At 43.9% G+C, this 19,642-nt stretch overlaps 1 protein-coding gene across 1 annotated transcript in view; it reads right to left on the reverse strand.

Moving 5' to 3' along the window:
• LOC134353180 (transmembrane 9 superfamily member 2-like) overlaps positions 1-18,300 on the reverse strand; it is a 97,519-nt gene extending 79,219 nt beyond the window's left edge. Inside the window, exons 1-3 of the mRNA XM_063061173.1 lie at positions 18,067-18,300; positions 12,804-12,871; positions 7,455-7,548 (exon numbers count right to left, since the gene is read on the reverse strand). Of these exons, the coding sequence (XP_062917243.1) occupies positions 7,455-7,548; positions 12,804-12,871; positions 18,067-18,285 (381 nt within the window). The 5' untranslated portion in view covers positions 18,286-18,300. The remainder of the gene's footprint in view (positions 1-7,454; positions 7,549-12,803; positions 12,872-18,066) is intronic.
• Positions 18,301-19,642: the final 1,342 nt, after the last annotated feature.

Consider the following 19,642-nt stretch of genomic DNA (forward strand, 5'->3'; position numbering starts at 1 on the left):
GGGAATGGGACATGGAATTAAAATGTGTGGGCACTGGGAGATCCTGCTTTACCATATATGTCCTATTTTGATTAGCCCTACCAAAATGTAGCACCTCACATTTATCAGCATTAAACTCCATCTGCCATCTTTCAGCCCACTCTGCCAACTGGCCTAAATCTCTCTTCTTTTGTGCAACTTTCAATGAAATTTAACCTTTCCAACACTCACATTTCCTACAAGTCCAGACAAGAATAGATACAATTTTTAATCAGAAAACCTTTGATAATGGTTCAATACCTTACATTTATGGCCTACCGTTGGGACTGAAAATGGCCTCTTTTGATAAAATTAAAGGAGATTTGGATTTACAGATTTTCGTATCTGATGAGAGCTGGAAGATTATTTTAAAATTGATTAATTCTTCATCATTATTTATTACAAATCAAAGTGGTACATAGACTTCAAGACAAGCTTTCCCGTTTCTACGCAGATATTTCCCTTTACTGTGATAGATGTACTAATGGAGTGGCCACACTAATTCATATGTTTTGGACATGCCTGAGCCTTGAAAAATTCTGGAAAGATGTATTTCAAATGTCAGCTTTAAGCCCAATCCTTTGACTGCCTTGTTTGGTATTGTTGAGGATAGTGCTACAAAATTGAAGTCATCTAACTTGGCCTTTATGTCTCTTATGGCCAGAAGGGCGATCTTGCTCAAGTGGAAGGAGGCCCACTCTTGTTCAATGGCTATCTTACGTTATGTTGTGCCTTGATCTAGAGAAGATTCGTTGTTCGATTTCTGATTCTAAACATGATTTTCTAATGCTATGGGGACCCTTCCTGAATTATTTTCACAATCTGAGACATTATTATAATATCATATGATAAGGTATTTTTCTATTTTCTTCTTTTTTTTTTACCAACCAGCTCATTTTGGTAGTGGGGGTAATTTGTTTTAATAAAATACAATTTTTATGCTATTTCATTTCATAATTCAATCTTTTTTTATACATGATTGATTTGGAATATGGGATACTGTGATCACGTTACTGTGATCTAAATGTAATATAATTCGTATTATTCACTTGCATCCTTATGAATTGTGTATTTGTATTCATGTAATTTATATATCAAAATATTGAAAAAGAAAAAAAACGTTATTTTCCCCAAGCAGTAACACCTCCACCCACTAACCCAGCCCTCCACATCCACCACCACCTTATTATTTCCTGTCAATCCCCTTATGTACAAATTCTCCAGTGCCTAGTGTCACCTTATGGACATACAATCAATGTATACAAGGTATCTTATGTAGCTGTCTTTCCTGCGTTTTTTATTGTGTATTTTTTGTGCTGTATCAACTATCTCACTCTCCTTTACACTTATGTACTGGAAAGGACATTAAAACAATCTTGAATCTTGCATGATATGTCTGCTTTCTTTGTCCATATGTATTTAACTTGAATCCTCCTCCCCATTTCCCATCATGGAATCAAAGGAAGAGCTGATCATTGACTTCGGGGGGGGGGGGGGCCTGCTGTCCACATCATCAGTGTTGAGGTTGAGAGGATTAAGAGCTTCAAATAATGGTGAGCACACAGAACATAGAATAGTACAGCAAAGGTACAGGCCCTTCAGCCCACATTGCTGTGCCGATCCTCAAACCCTGCCTCCCATATTAACCCCCCACCTTAAATTCCTCCATATACCTGTCTAGTAGTCTCCTAAACTTCACTAGTGTATCTGCCTCCACCACTGACTCAGGCAGTGCATTCCATGCACCAACCGCTCTCTGAGTAAAAAAATCTTCCTCTAATATCCCCCTTGAACTTCCCACCCCTCACCTTAAAGCCATGTCCTCTTGTATTGAGCAGTGGTGCCCTGGGGAAGAGGCGCTGGTTATCCACTCTATCTATTCCTCTTATTATCTTGTACATCTCTATCATGTCTCCTCTCATCCTCCTTCTCTCCAAAGAGTAAAGCCCTAGCTCCAATCTCTGATCATAATGCATTCTCTCTAAACCAGGCAGCATCCTGGTAAATCTCTTCTGTACCCTTTCCAATGCTTCCACATCCTTCCTATCGTGAGGCAACCAGAACTGGACACAGTACTCCAAGTGTGGCTGAACCAGAGTTTTATAGAGCTGCATCATTACCTCACGACTCTTAAACTCTATCCCTCAACTTATGAAAGCTAACACCCCATAAGCTTGTCCTTCCAAAGTGTACCACCTTGGAACATCACCAATAGACTGTCCTGGCCCAACTACATTGAGGTTATGGCCAAGAAAGGTCACCAACGTCTCTACTTCCTTCGATGACTAGAGAAACTTAGCATGTCTACTTCAACCCTCACCAATTTTATTGACGCAGATAGAAAGCATTCTATCTGCATGCATAATGGTTTGGTATAACAACTGCTCTGCACATGACTACAAAAACCAAGACCAAAAGATGATTGTGGACTTTAGAAACATGTCAGCTGACCAGTCCTCACTGCACATACATGGCTCCTCCATGGAAAGAGTTAGGAGCATCAAGGATCTTGGAGGGCACAGAACAACAACCTCATTTGGTCCCTCAACACCATCTGTTTGGTAAAAGAAAGAATTGCAGCCTCTCCACTTCTTGAAAAGATTGAGTGAGGCTCCCGTTGCTATCCACTCCATTTTTGCCAATTTTGGCAGGAGAACCATCGAGTGTCCTGACCAGCTGCATCACCCTCTGGTACGGGAATTCAAGACATCAAACCTCAAGTCCCGACAAAGGATTGCAAAGACTTTTGAAAGGATCATCAGGGTGTCTCTTCCACCCAGATATATACCAGGAATGCTGTACATGCAGGGCCCTTAGCTTTGTCAATGATCTCTCCCATCTGTCCAACAATCTCTTTGACACCCATCCCCCACCATCAGGCAGAGAGTACTGTAGCATTAGGACAAGAACTGTTAGGATGGAAAAGAGTTTCTTCCCTCAGGCCATAAGATTACCGTACTCTCTGTCACCAACTAGGTCTCATCAGGTATGAAGCGCCAGTAGCATTATACTGTTTACTTTTTAAACGTGCCATAAATGCACTTTATTATTTGTTAACTTATTTGTGGTAATATTACTTTACATGTGTTGTGCATCTGAAGGAAAGTTGTTTCATTTGGCGATGTACATATGTACGGTTCAATGATGACAAATTGAACTCGAGCTTGTGACAGCACAGCGAAACCAATAACTGTAGCAGCACAGGAGACCACAATTCAACCTTTAAGTTCCATGTTGGTTCACTACCAGACAGAGGCCCATTCCTTCCCCTTAGCCAGCAGCTTTTCTCCATGAACTTTGTTTCTGCACCTCCTTTAGAACATAGAACAGAAATTTATAGTGCATTATAGACTCTTCAGCCCACAATGTTGTGCCCACCATGTAACCTACTCTAAAAATTGCCAAGTATTTCCTTAGCGCATAGCCCTCTATTTTTCTAAGCTCCATGTACCTATCTAAGAGGCTCTTAAAAGACCCTATTGTATCTGGTTCCACCACTGCCAGCAGTACATTCCAAGCACCCACTACTCTGTGTGAAAAACTTACCCAGAACATCCCCTCGGTACCATTTCCAAGCACCTTAAAACTATGCCCCTTTGTGTTTCCCATTTCAGCCCTGGGAAAAAGCCTCTGGCTATCCACACGATCAATGCCCCTCATCATCTTATACAACTCAATCAGGTCACCTCCCATCCTCTGTCACTCCAAGGAGAAAAGGCCAAGTTCACTCAACCTATTTTCATAAGGAATACCCTCCAATCCAAGCAACATCCTTGTAAATCTCCTCTGCACTCTCTCTATAGTATCCACATCCTTCCTATAGTGAGGTGACCAGAACTGAACACAGTACTCCAAGTGAGGTCTGACCAAGGTCTTGTATAGCTGTAACAGTACCTCAAGGCTCTTGAACTCAACCCCTTCTTAACAATACTGTCAACCTGTGCAGCAGCTTTGAGAGTCCGATCCACACAGACCCCAAGATCTCTCAGATCCTCCACACTGCCAAAAGTCTTACCATTTATATTATATTCTGTTTTCAAATTGGACCTACCAAAATGAACCACTTCACACTTGTCTGGGTTGAAGTCCATCTGCCACTTCTCAGCTCAGTTCTGCATTCTGTCGATGTCCCACTGTAACCTCTGACAACACTACAGACTATCCACAACACCCCCAACCTTTGTGTTACCTGCAAACTTACTAACTCACTCTTCTACTTCCTCATCCAGGTCATTTATAAAAATCACAAAGAGGAGGGGTTGCAGAACAGATCCCTGTGATCCCTGAGTCACTGACCTCCATGCAGAATAGGAGCCATCTACAACCACCCTTTGCCTTTGTGAGCAAGCCAATTCTGGATCCACAAAGCAAGGTTTCCTTGGATCTCATGTCTCCTTACTTTCTGAAGGAGCTTGGCATGGGGAACCTTATCAAATGCCTTACTGAAATCCAAAACACTACATCCAGGGTTCTACCTTTATCATTTACATTATGCCACTCTTCCTGAAATGCTTCAGGTTTCCTCTTTCCTGGATTAAATTCCACCTGTCATTTCTGCCCATTTGACCTCCAACTGGTGAAAGCTGAAATGTTTAAGAGGAACATGAGGAGGAACTTCTTCACTCAGAGGATAGTGAAAGTGTGGAACGAGCTGCCAGAAGTGAAGAATGCATGCTCAAGTTCAACATCTAAGAGAAGTTTGGACAGGTACATGGATGGACAGGGTATGGAGGGCTATGGTTCATGTGCAGGTCGATGAGACTGGACAGATTAATAGTTTGGCATGGACTAGATGCGCTGAAGGGCCTGGTTCTGTTCTGTAGTGTTCTATGACTACTGGTAACCTCAAAGACATCAGTATCTATCAGGAGGAACACAGACCACAGCACTAATCCCTGGGGTACACCATATTCTGCATATCAAAGATATAACCACTCATGATTTCTATTGATAGATCAATTAGATATGCAAATACTACTCCATTTCCTTTCTCCCACACTTCCCGTAAATTAATAGGCTTGTCAGCATGGTCAGAGTCTGTTCTGTGGCATTTCAGCAAAAAAATTTGCAGCTTGGTATTCACCACATCACTCACCTTATCCTCAGGCCCTCTGCCACCTCTTCCAAAATAAATAACCAGGTTAGTTCAAGGCAGTAAAAATTATCAAATTACTACAAGAACAAGAGGGGTAGTAATAGAAGTTCCCTTTAATTGGTGCCTTAGGCCATAAGACATAGAAGGAAAATTAGGCCTTCAGCCCATCGAGCCTGCTCCACCATTCCATCATGGATGACTTTATCCCTCTCAACCCCATTCTCCTACCTCCTCTCCATAACCTCTGACTCCCTTACTGATCAAGAACCTATCAACCTCCCCTTCTGTGGCAAAGAGTTTCAGATTCATCACCGTCTGGCTAAAGAAATTACTCCTTATGTCTGTTCCAAAGGGATACCACTCTATTCTGTGGCTGTGCCCACTCATCCTAGACTCCCCAACTATTGGAAACATTCTCTCCATGTTCACTCTATCTAAGCCTTTCAATATTCAATAGGTTTCAAAGATTCTCCCCCCACTCATTCTTTTAAGCTCCAGCAAGTCCAGGCCCAGAGCCTTAAATGCTCCTCATACATGAACCCTTCATTGCTGGTATCATTCCCTTTATTGTGTTGTCGATCCCCATCTCCCACAATCATCTGTTGTGTACTGCCACCATGATAAAGCTGAGCTGACTCAAAGATAAAATTCAACCATTTATGAAAATTGTTGCTATCCAAATGATCAATACAAAAACATTTTTAAAAAGCATGCAGAACACTGCTTCTTCTTTTTAAACAGTCTGAGGTGTTGAAACAGGCAGCTGATTGATTAAATCAATTATGAATAATATCTTGCCAGTTAACTGTGGTTTTCATCACCCAAGTTAGCAACAGAACACCAATATTCTCCAACAGTCCAAACAATATAGTTCTATCTTTAAACATTGTTTTAAATTCTCATTCCTCAGTTTGTCCCTCTGTACTTTGAACCTCCCCCAGTACCGCGACCTTCTGCATTCTGACCTAGTGCACACGCCATAATTAACATCAACATCCACGATCACCAAGCATTAACAGTCTTTTCTGGATGAGGGGCAAGGAATCCAGGGATGGAAACACAGAGGCAAATGACAGCAGCTAGGAGCCTAGATAGATAAGTTAGGACTTCACTGTCCGTAGAGTATGCAACATAGCTTCCAAAATGTCAACATCTCTGATGCAATTACAAAGAAGGTATGAGAGCAGCTATACTTCATTAAAAATTTAAGGAGAATTGGTACATTTCCAAATACTGTCACAAATCTCTACAGATGTACCGTGAAGAGCATTCTGACTGACTGCGTCAACGTCTGGTATTTAGGGGCCACTGCACAGGATCAGAAAAAGTTACAAGGGTTGTAAAGTCAGCCAATGCCATCATGGGCACTGACCTCCTTAGCATTAAGGACATCTTCAAAAGATGATGCCTCAAGAAGGCAGCATCCATCATGAAGAACACCCATCACCCAGGACATGCTTATTGCAACCATCAAGGAAGACACTCACTCAACATTTCAATCTTCCCCTCCGCCATCAGATTTCTGAATGGACAACGTACACCACCTCAGTAATTTTTGCCTGCTTTTTGCACGACTCAATTTAATTTTTAATATATTATTGTAATTTATGTTTTTTAAAAAATATGTATTGTATGGTACAGAACAACAAATTTCACAATGTATGGTGATATTAAACCTGATTCTGATTCAGAGTTTCCACCATCCCAGCAACCCATTTCAGTACTTTTAAGAAACTATAGATGAACCTAAAATCTTGACAAGTTACTGCATGTGACCGACAGGTTGCTGTTGCACTGCATGTAACCGGAGTTATTGTACGTTTTATCCTTATTTGACTTTGTAAAATGTACAGCCTGACATGTCAGGATTAAATTCTACCTGCCAGCATTCCAGATGATTGATATTCTGCTGGTGCCTAGACAATCTACTTCCTGATTAACACCACCAATTTTCATGTCATACCCAAAGTTCTGAATCATTACTCTATGCTCGTCAATCCATCACAAACAACCAAGGTCCCAACCAAAGCATTCCTCCACCACTACCTTCTGCTTCCCATTACAAAGACAATTGTGGATCCACTTAGCCTTGAATTCCATGTGCACCAACCTCTCAGCAATGAGGAACCTATCGATCTCTACCTTAATTGCACTATATGACTATTAACTTTCTGTTTCACAAGATTGTTTCTATCAACCTCCCACCACTATAAGGATTCATTTTATTCAGAGCAGTGATGAGTGCAACTCATGAACAAATGAGTAATTACACACCAATTTACTTATTTTAATACAACATTTTAAACGTTTGTTAGGCATTTAAAGTCTCCTGGTACCATACCTTGTATGGGGATGACTCTATTCTCTCTCCAAACAACACCTGTCCCAAATTCTCTGAAGGCCGTTTCTCAGTATCATTCTGACAGAAGTCAAACCTTTGCAAAGATAAGCAAACAATTGTAAACACACATGGTAAAGCAAAAATCACGCCAGGTTTTAATTTATCACAATGCGTACAAAGGAGTTCAACCCAGCCAAACATGAAGTGTTGCTCCTTGGTAGGTCAAATGTGAGGGGCAAATTTTTCTTCTATATACAGGGCGTGGTGGGTGCCTGTAATGTTGTGGTAGAGGCAAAAACTTTAGAGACATTTGGATAGGTACATGAATGTGAGGGAAATGGAAATGGAAATATATGGGCATTGTGTAGGCAGGAAGGTTTAGTTTAATTGGCCAGTTGATGAATAATTTATTTGATTCAGCACAATATTGTGGGCAGAAGGCCCTCTTCCCGTGCTGCATTGTAACTTACAAAAGAACAATCAGAAATAGGAATCCTCTGATTTTTCGCAATACTGAGCTGCTCTTAAACGTACAGATTAGAAACAGAAATCATCAACAGCAAGAAACTTTTCAATCATGAAAATTGGAATAACAGCCAAAACAATGCTTTTAGGAATAAAGCTCGATTTCAAGTACAGCAGCACAGTCTGACAGGAAAGAGAAAACAGGAAAACCTAGAAATGCTCAGTAGGTCAGACAGCAGATGTGAAGAATTAAACAGCCAATGACCTTCCATCAGAATTGTATGATATACATTAGCTTGATGACATGGTCATAAGTAAGATGCTCCAGTGACAAGAAATGCTTTTTCTCACCGCTTAGATATAAATAGCACACATCAAGAAGGAAAACCTAGCTTCACTGAACACAAAGAAAATGACTTGTGTTATAAGTGAAGCCAAGTGGGTGGGTGGGAAAGGTGAAGCACTAGAGAAGAAAGAATCTGAGAGGCAAGTATGGGAAAATGAGAGGGACGGATGGACTCCATGGGGGAGGGGGTGATAGGCAGGTGAGAAGAGGTAAGAGCCAAAGTGCAGAATAGAAGAGGGGAAAGTTATATAAAACAAGGACAAAAAAATTACCACAAGTTGGAGAAATTGATGCTCATGGCATCGGGTTGGAGGCTACCTGGAGGGAATATAAGGTGTTGCCCCTTTACCCTGACAGTTGTCTCATCATAGAAGAGATGGCCATGCTTCCCACACAAACAGCTTTTATTTCACGGTGTGGTCAACCTCAAAGCCCCCAAGGACAAATTGCGCAGGAATACTGCACAATCTCCATAGTTCATAGTAAACCAGCAGAATATTCAGCCATGGGCACATCTGCACTGTTCAGTCTTCACCATCTACCCATCCTAAAAGACCTTGCTTGTTTCCAAGGCTGGGTTTAATCTCTCACACAATTACAAGAAACTTCACGACTTGGTGTTTGATCAATTAACCTGATGCACAATGTCATTTACCTTTGAGCTCTATTCCAAGCACAAACACCAAACTTCATAACAGATGTTAGTGATTCAAGGCCTGATTCTGATTCAACACCCCACATTTGAACATTCTCAAAATAAGGAGTCACCCATTTAAGACAGAGAAAACATGAAGAAAGTTTCAGAAGGTTTCGTGGGTCAAATGGGAATGTGGTTTGAGGTTACCATTGGATCAGCTATGATCACATTTACAAGTAAAACCAGCTCAAGCCACTGAGGACCAACGCCTGCTCATGACTGCATGTTCATAGAAACATAGAAAGTTGGTGCAGGAGTAGGCCATTCGGCCCTTTGAGCCTGCACCGCCATTCAGTATGATCATGGCTGCTCATCCAACTCAGAACCCTGTACCAGCCTTCCCTCCATACCCCCGATCCCTTTAGCCACAAGGGCCATATAGCTCCCTCTTAAATATAGCCAAAGAACTGGCCTCAACTGTTTCCTGTGGCAGAGAATTCCACAGATTCACCACTCCTTCTGTGAAGAAGTTTTTCCTCATCTCGGTCCTAAAAGGCTTCCCCTTTATCCTTAAACTGTGACCCCTCGTTCTGGACTTCCCCAACATCGGGAACAATCTTGCTGCATCTCGCCTGTCCAATCCCTTTAGGATTTTATACGTTTCAATCAGATCCCCTCTCAATCTTCTAAATTCCAGCGAGTATAAGCCTAGTCGATCCAGTCTTTCACCATATGAAAGTCCTGCCATCCCAGGAATCAATCTGGTGAACCTTCTTTGTACTTCCTCCATGGCAAGAACGTCTTTCCTCAGATTAGGGCACTAAAACTGCACACGATACTCCAGGTGTGGTCTCACCAAGGCCTTGTACAACTGCAGTAGTACCTCCCTGCTCCTGTACTCGAAATTCTCTTGCAATGAATACCAGCATACCATTCGCCTTTTTCCACCGCCTGCTGTACCTGCATGATAACTTTCAATGACTGGTGTACAATGACACCCAGGTCTCGTTGCACCTGCCCTTTTCCTAATCGGCCACCATTCAGATAATAAATCTGTTTTCTTGTTCTTGCCACCAAAGTGGATAACCTCACACTTATCCACATTAAATTGCATCTGCCATGAATTTGCCCACTCACCTAACCTATCCAAGTCACCCTGCATCCTCTTAGCATTCTCCTCACAGCTAACACTGCCGCCCAGCTTCGTGTCATCCGCAAACTTGGAGATGCTGCATTTAATTCCCTCATCTAAGTCATTAATATATATTGTAAACAACTGGGGTCCCAGTACTGAGCCTTGCGGTACCCCACTAGTCACTGCCTGCCATTCTGAAAAGGTCCTGTTTATTCCCACTCTTTGCTTCCTGTCTGCCAACCAATTCTCTATCCACATCAATACCATACCCCCAATACCGTGTGCTTTAAGTTTGCACACTAATCTCCTGTGTGGGACCTTGTCAAAAGCCCTTTGAAAATCCAAATATACCACATCCACTGGTTCTCCCCTATCCACTCTACTAATTACATCTTCAAAAAATTCTATGAGATTCGTCAGACATGATTTTCCTTTCACAGATCCATGCTGACTTTGTCCGATGATTTCACCGCTTTCCAAATGTGCTGTTATCACATCTTTGATAACTGACTCCAGCATTTTCCCCACCACCGACGTTAGGCTAACCGGTCTATAATTCCCCAGTTTTTCTCTCCCTCCTTTTTTAAAAAGCGGGGTTACACCCCCCAATCCTCAGGAAATAATCCACAATCTAAAGAGTTTTGAAAAATCATCACTAATGCATCCACTATTTCTTGGGCTACTTCCTTAAGCACTCTGGGATGCAGACCATCTGGCCCTGGGGATTTATCTGCCTTTAATCCCTTCAATTTACCTAACCCCAACACCCTACTAACATGTATTTCCCTCAGTTCCTCCATCTCACTGGACCCTCTGTCCCCTACTATTTCCGGAAGATTATTCATGTCCTCCTTAGTAAAGACAGAACCAAAGTAGTTATTCAATTGGTCTGCCATGTCCTTGCTCCCCATGATCAATTCACCTGTTTCTGACTGTAAGGGACCTACATTTGTCTTAACCAATCTTTTTCTTTTCACATATCTATAAAAGCTTTTATAGTCAGTTTTTATGTTCCCTGCCAGCTTTCTCTCATAATCTTTTTTCCCCTTCCTAATTAAGCCCTTTGTCCTCCTCTACTGGACTCTGAATTTCTCCCAGTCCTCAGATGCGCCACTTTTTCTGGCTAATTTGTATGTTTCTTCTTTGGAATTGATACTATCCCTAATTTCCCTTGTCAGCCACAGGTGCACTCCCTTCCCTGGTTTATTCTTTTGCCAAACTGGGATGAACAATTGTTGTAGTTCATCCATGCGATCTTTAAATGCTTGCCATTGCATAATCCACCATCAACCCTTTAAGTATCATTTGCCAGCCTATCTTAGCTAATTCACGTCTCGTACCTTCAAAGTTACCCTTCTTTAAGTTCAGAACCATTGTTACTGAATTAACTATATCACTCTCCATCTTAATGAAGAATTCCACCATATTATGGTCACTCTTACCCAAGGGGCCTCGCACGACAAGATTGCTAACTAACCCTTCCTCATTGCTCAATACCCAGTCTAGAATGGCCTGCTCTTTAGTTGGTTCCTCGACATGTTGGTTCAGAAAACCATCCCGCATACATTCCAAGAAATCCTCTTCCTCAGCACCCTTACCAATTTGGTTCACCCAATCTATATGTAGATTGAAGTCACCCATTATAACTGCTGTTCCTTTATTACACGCATTTCTAATTTCCTGTTTAATGCCATCCCCAACCTCACTACTACTGTTAGGTGGCCTGTACACAACTCCCACCAGCGTTTTCTGCCCCTTCGTGTTATTCAGCTCTACCCATATCGATTCCACATCCTCCCAGCTAATGTCCTTCCTTTCTATTGCGTTAATCTCCTCTCTAACCAGCAACGCCACCCCACCTCCTTTTCTTTCATGTCTATCCCTCCTGAATATTGAATATCCCTGAATGTTGAGCTCCCATTCTTGGTCACCCTGGAGCCATGTCTCTGTGATCCCAACTATATCATATTCATTAATAACTATCTGTACATTCAATTCATCCACCTTGTTACGAATGCTCCTTGCATTAACACACAAAACCTTCAGGCTTGCTTTTACAACACTCTTAGCCCTTATACAACTATGTTGAAAAGTGGCCCTTTTTGATTTTTGCCCTGGATTTGCTGGCCTGCCACTTTTACTTTTCACCTTGCTACTTTTCGCTTCTACCCTCATTTTACAACCCTCTGTCTCTCTTTACTTGCTCCCATCTCCCTGCCACATTAGTTTAAATCCTCCTGAACAACAGTAGCAAACGCTCCCCCTAGGACATTGGTTCCAGTCCAGCCCAGGTGCACACCGTCCTGTTTGTACCTGTCCCACCTCCTCCAGAACTGGTTCCAATGCCCCAGAGATTTGAATCCCTCCCCCTTGCACCATTTTTCAAGTCACGTATTCATTTGAATAAAAAACAAAGGAGATGGTCTCTTCACTGCTTCTGGAAATTAGGAATGACCAATATTAGTCATGCAGCACAAAAAACAGGCCCTCCATATCTGCATACTACATCTCTGCTAATCCCATTCCCAGCCATAGCCTTCTTTGCCACATAATTTCAAGGGCTTACGCAAACATTTCTTTTTGTCAGTGCCTCAAACACTACACTGCACTGCAATGAGAAGCCATCAATTTAATATTGCCACACAGACAATGAGTGGAGGAGTTTGGCAAAATTCTTTTATTACAGAGAACAGGGTTGTATAAAGATTAACGTCGGGCACAATTCACATAAATACAGCCCCATTGGCTCTTTACAAATGTACTCACGCATCATATTCATATGGCAGAACAGATTCCACAGAGTCCAGTCTGTTCACAAATACTTCAATGCTTGACTGAAAAAAGAAAATAACATTATAAATACACTTTCAAAGCCACGGAAATTTCACTGCAACAAGCAGGAGAAACATTCTATCCTGTCATTATCTTTTAATATCTATGTTTGTGAGGTCGTTCCTCATTTTCAAAAATCCTTGTAGGCCCAGTCTGCTTCTCCTTTGTTCATTCATCAGTCCGTTCCTTCTTTTTTTCCCTCTACCCAACCCAGAAATCCTCCAAGAGGACCACAACCTTGTTGTAGGGTTTGGAGGTTTGCGTCCCTCATTGACCTAGACAGCTATGCTGGCTGGAGTCAAGACTTGATGCATTGCTAGGGCCACCCAGGCCAAACAGGTCAAAGGGGAGAGACCAGATGAAGAGTGGTCTACCAGTCCTCCAATCTGGGGGTTCAGCTCAGCGCTAACAATCCTGACTGGTAAAACAAAAATGTTACAGAAACAGCAATGAAGGATCCTTCTACACTTGAGTGCAACAGTATTCCTGAGTCTCCACCTGGACTTGCATAAGCTAAAGGAATTTGAAGCTCTCAACATCAACACCTTTGGTATAGACATGAGCATGTGCACTGCCCCCACTTTCTGAAGTCAATGACAAGCTCTCTTATTTTGCTGACTTTGAGTGAACGGTTGCTGTTGCTCGGTCAACACGTCACTAGACTCTCTATTTCTTTCTTGTACTCCAACTCACTGTTATTTGAGATATGGCTCACTCTAGCAGTATCATCTGCAAACCTGCAGATGGAGTGAGAGCAGAATCGGGTCACGTACTCGTGAGTATACAAGGAGCTGAGCATGGGCCTGAGAATGTGATCTCGTGGAGCACCAGCGTTTTGAATAACTGTTAGGTCAAAAATTAGTCCTTTAAATATAAATAAAAGCAACTAGCAAAGCCTGAGAGTAAAAACAACTGAAGTGCGTGGCAAATTAAATGGGATTGGTCAGTCAAGAGGCAATAGTAAACGTTTAGGGAAGTATTACTGTACCATCTGGTATGGCAATTAACTGTGCAGGAAATAAGAAGCTGCGTAGAATTCTGGACTCTGCCCTATACATCACTTGCCACCATTGGTATTATCTACAGGAGGCTGTGTCTCATCAAGACAAAAACAACCAAGGATCTCCACTATCAGAACCATGCTGTCTCTTCATAGCTACCATTGAGAGGTACAGACTCCCAAAGCCCCATACATCCAAGTTCAAGAATAAAAACATCCCTCCCACCATCTGTCACTTAACAGTTGTGCTGGGGGCAGCCCACAAGCGTCAAAACACATACTGTCACCATCATAGCATGCTCACAACAACAGTGAATGGCAGAGCAGGCTCAATAGACCAGACGGCCTATCCCTGCTCCGATTTCTTATGTCCCTGTGAAAATTTCCTCATATACACACACACACACACACACACACACATACACATACACATACACATACACACGCACACACACACACACATACACATACACACATACACACAGGTCTCCAACCCCAGGATAAGGAACCCATCCCTTCAACCATTGGGCCTCAACTTCCAGACTTGCTGACTTCAGTCGTCAACCTTCGGGCTTCAATCTTCAGTATCAAATTCTGGACTCGCTGACCACAGAATCCCGAACTCCAGGACCTAAACTCCAAACTTGTGTGGTCTCTGACCTGGGGCATCACAGGCCCTTACGCCTCCTGCCCACATGGACTTCTGATCCCAAACTCTGCCGAGCTGGGGTGGAGCTGAGGGTCACCTACCCTTGTCCACATGGTCCACTGACCCCAGTCATTGACTCCAGCCTGATTTCTAACTCCCCCTCATCCTTGTCCTAAACCCTAACCTGACTCCCAGTTCCACATGCTGTCCCCAAAAACCATCCCTACAAACCTAAAAATCAACTAAGGCAGCACCACAGCCTCAACAGACATCACAAATCAATACCATCTTGACCGGAAGATTTCAAGAGCTCCAACAGGAATCAGAACAGAAGAGATCTGATATCAGAATCAGGTTGAGTATCGCTGACATATGTTGTGACATTTGTTGTTTTGCAGCAGCAGTACACTGCAATACATAGCAATGAAAAAACTATAAATTACACTAAGAAATACTTTTCTAAAATTAAATTGTGCAAAAAGAGAGCAAAACAGATACACTTAGTGTACATGGGTTAACTGATCATTCACAAGTCTGACTGCAGAGGGGAAGAAGCTGTTCCTAAAGGTATGAGTGTGTGCCTTCACGTTCCTGTACCACCTCTTCGATGGCAGCAATGAAAAGACAACATGTCCTGGGAGATAGGGTTCTTGCCAATGGATGCTGCTTCTTCGCTTAAAATGGAATTCGAAAACCAGGAAGTTAAAGGCAAGTCAGATATTTAGTCATTCATTTGGCTGTCTGAGCACCTCAGCTAAGTCATAAACCTTTTACCCTGTAACAAGTAACTGTGACTTCTCACTTTAAATACCCCTACCACGGAAACAAACAACAAATCTATTTTTCTTGACAATCATCCTTACTCATATGACAATCTTGCTATTCCATAAATCCGATTACTGAACTTTTGCTACAATCTATCATAATTTCTTCTCTTAGCCTAGAACAAGATCGCATACATTTCTATTGGGATGTATCAAATCCCAGTGACATCATTCCATAGAGCAAGGAGAATGGGTAAAGATTTGATAGAGGTATACAAAATCCCACCACTGCCTGTAAGGAGTTGATACATTCTGCGTTACCGTGTAGTTAGCAGGTGAACACAGCCCAGCACATCACACAAACCAATCTTCCGGCCTTGGACTCACTTTACACCGCACGCTGTCGAAGCAGTGCTACCAGGATAATTAAGGGCACGACCCACCCAGCCAACACACTTTTCATCCCTCTTCCCTCCGGAAGAAGGTTCAGGAGCTTGAAGACTCGTATGGCCAGATTTGGGAACAGCTTCTTTCCAACTGTGATAAGACTGCTGAACGGATCCTGACCCGGATCTGGGCCGTACCCTCCAAATATCTGGACCTGCCTCCCGGTTTTTTGCACTACCTTACTTTCCCTTTTCTATTTTCTGTTATGATTTATAATTTAAATTTTTACTATTTACTATTGATTTGTACTCCAGGGAGCGCAAATCGCAGAATCAAATATCGCTGTCAGGATTGTATGCTCTAGTATCAATTGTTTGGTGACAGTAAAGTAAAAAAAAATTGGTCATTGTAAGTTGTCCTGTGATTAGGCCGGGGTTAAATTGGGGGTGGTTGGACAACACAGCTCGGAGTGCTGATTCCGTACCATATATCAATAAAATCAAATAAAAATTATGAGGGGTATAGCTAGGGTAAATTCAATTTAGCTTTTCTTCAGAGTTAGGGTGAGAATACAACTAGAGGTCATAGATTAAGGGTGAAAGGTTAAATATTTAGAACACTGAAAATCTACAGCATAATACAGGCCCTTCAGCCCACAATGCTGTGCCGAACATGTCCCTACCTTAGAAATTACCAACGGTTACCCATAGCCCTCTATTTTTCTAAGCTCCATGTACCTATCCAGGAGTCTCTTAAAAGACCCTATCGTTTCCGCCTCCACCACTACTGCCGGCAGCCCATTCTACGCACTCACCACTCCCTGAGTAAAAAACTTACCCCTGACATCTCCTCTGTACCTACTTCCAAGCACCTTAAAACTGTGCCTTCTTGTGCTAGCCATTTCAGCCCTGGGAAAAAGCCTCTGACTATCAACAAGATCAATGCCCCTCATCATCTTGTATATCTCTATCAGGTCACCTCTCATCCTCCGTCGCTTCAGGGAGAAAAGGCCGAGTTCACTCAACCTATTCTCAAAAGGCATGCTCCCCAATCCAGGCAACATCCTTGTAAATCTCCTCTGCACCCTTTTTATAGTTTCCACATCCTTTCTGTAGTCAGGTGATCGGAACTGAGCACAGTACTCCAAGTGGGGTCTGACCACGGTCCTATATATCTGTAACATTACCTCCAGCTCTTAAACTCAATCCCACAGTTGATGAAGGCCAATCCATCATATGCCTTCTTAACCACAGAGTCAACCTGGGCAGCAGCTCTGAGTGTCTTATGGACTCAGACTCCAAGATCCCTCTGATCCTCCACACTGTCAAGAGTCTTACCATTAATACTATATTCTGCCATCACATTTGACCCTGAAAATGAACTACCTCACACTTAACTGGGTTGAACTCCATCTGCCACTTCTCAGCCCAGTTTTACATCTTATCAATGCCCCCACTGTAACCTCTGGCAGCCCTCCACACTATCCACAACACCCCCAACCTTTGTGTCATCAGCAAATTTACTAACCCATCCCTCTTCCTCATCCAGGTCATTTATAAAAATCACGAAGAGAAGGGGTCCCAGAATAGATCCCTGAGGCTCACCACTGGTCACTGACCTCCATGCAGAATATGACCCATCTACAACCACTCTTTGCCTTCTTTGGGCAAGCCAGTTCTGGATCCACAAAGCAAGGTCCCCTTGGATACTATGCCTCCTTACTTTCTCAATAAGTGGAACATGAGCGACAACTTCACTCAAAGGGTGATAAGAGTGTGGAAGTGGTTACTGCGAGTTTGATTTCAACATAGTAGAGACGTTTGGGTTGATACATGGAGGGGAGGGTGTAGATGGCTATGGTCTGGGTTTAGGTCGATGGCAGTCGCCAAAATAATAATTCAGCATGGACTGAGTGGGCCTAAGGACCTATTCTTGTGCTGTAGAGCTCTATGACTGTCAAGATACCATAGCTTCTGTCTTGAGATGGTGTCACAACTGTTTGATGCACCTGCAAGGACCTCCAAGTCTCCTCGGACATGTGAGTGGATACTGGGCACGGGAAATAATGTCAGACAACACTGGAAACACCCTGTGGGTCGGGCAGCGCATATTGTGGGGGTGGGGGTGGGGGTGGGGGTGGGGGTGGGGAGAGAAAAGGGAGTTGATTACGAAGAGCAGTCTGCGTTGTCCTCCAGAGGTTTACCATCCTGCTCAACATCGATTCCCCTCCCCATGACACCGCGAACCGTGGTCCCAGTACCCGCCGCCTGCCCCGTCTCTTCACGCCGAGTGTCCGATGCGGCCGCCACCCAAGGTGCGGGGCAGCCCAGGCCTCGGGGCCCGGGGCCGAGATCCCTGGCGCAGGCAGCAGCCACCGGCCCGCCTGCCCTTCCTTACCTTACACGTCTCTGTCTCCTCATCCTTCTGGCAGAAGCTGACGGGTGCCAGGCCAGGCAGGTAGAAGGCGGCGGAGAGCGGCAGCAGGACGAACATCAACAACCGACAACTGGAGGCCTCCATGGTACGGGCCAGGGTGAGGCGGCGGGAGACGGGAAGCAGTGCGCGGGGCCTTCTGGGTAGCTGTGGCCTCCGCTCGACCCGCCCTCCGGCAGCCATGGCAACCTGTCGCCGTGGTAACGGCGGCCGGGCCCGTGATTCGGCCGGTGCGCCGCGCGGTCTGAGGCTGATGAGGAGGTCAACCAACAAACGGAGGCAAAAGCGGATGGGAAGGACGAACGGCGGGTGGCTGGTGACGAGAAGGGCCGTGGCGCCCTCACTGAGGAGGATCCTGCCGGAGTTTCAGCAAACAGACTCAAGGTTTCTATTACTGACTTGGAGGACCTCGTATTTGTTGTCTTGCGGTAGCAGTGCAGTGCAAAAAAATGATAGTGTGAGAGAACTATGGTTGACAAGAGTCGTGCAATATCTAGTCAAGATTATAATGATGATGATGAGAGGCATTGATCGTGTGGATAGTCAGAGGCTTTTGGCCCGGACAGACAGGAACAGCGGGGCTCTCACAGCTAACGGTACGAGCTAACGGTTTAAAAAGTTCACCAGCAACTTTGATGTATGTTGCTTGAATTTCCAGCATCTGCAGAATTCCTGTTGTTTGGGTTTAAAAAGTTCGTCTGTTTGGCGAGGTAAGTGGGTGAGTAGACTTATTTTTCCTGTTTCATTCCTGTAGAATTAGATAACATGCCTGCAGGGTTAGTGCTTTGTTCAGGGTGTCAGATGTGGGAATCCTGGGAGACTTCCAGCCTCCCTGATGGCCACATCTGCGCCAGGTGCACCGAGATGCAGCTCCTCAGAGACCGTGTTAGGGATCTGGAGCTGCAGCTTCATGACCTACTGCTTATCAGGGAAAGTGAAGAGGTGATAGACAGGAGCTACAGGGAGGTAGTCATCCCTAGGCTACAGGAGTCAGTAGTCATCCCTAGGCTACAGGGGTCAGAAAACTGGATCACTGTCAGGAGAGGGAAGGGAAATGCCCGGATAGTGGAGAGCACACCTGTGGCTGTCCCCCTCAGCAACAAATATCTTGTTCTGGATGCTGTTGAGGGGGATGCCCTGACAGGGGTCGCCCACGGTGACTGGGTCTCTGGCACTGAGCCTGGCACTGTTGTGCAGCAGAGAAGGAGGGAGAAGAGAAATGCGGTAGTCGTAGGGGATTCCATAGTCAGGGGAACGGACAGGAGGTTCTGTGAGCCTGATAGAGATACCTGCATGGTGTGTTGCCTCCCAGGTGCCAGGGTACGGGATGTCTCGGATTGGGTCCTGAATATTCTGAAGCGGGAGGGTGAGCAGTCATTTGTCTTGGTACATGTTGGTACCAATGACATAGATAGGACAAAGGAGGAGGTCCTGAAGAGAGATTTCCAGGAGTTAGGAAGAAAGCTGAGAAGCAGGACCTCCAGGGTAGTAATCTTGGGATTACTACCAGTGCCACATGCTAGCGAGGGCAAGAATAGTT

The sequence above is a fragment of the Mobula hypostoma genome, chromosome 10 (genome assembly GCF_963921235.1).
Source record: "Mobula hypostoma chromosome 10, sMobHyp1.1, whole genome shotgun sequence".
In the NCBI taxonomy this organism is placed as follows: domain Eukaryota; kingdom Metazoa; phylum Chordata; class Chondrichthyes; order Myliobatiformes; family Myliobatidae; genus Mobula; species Mobula hypostoma.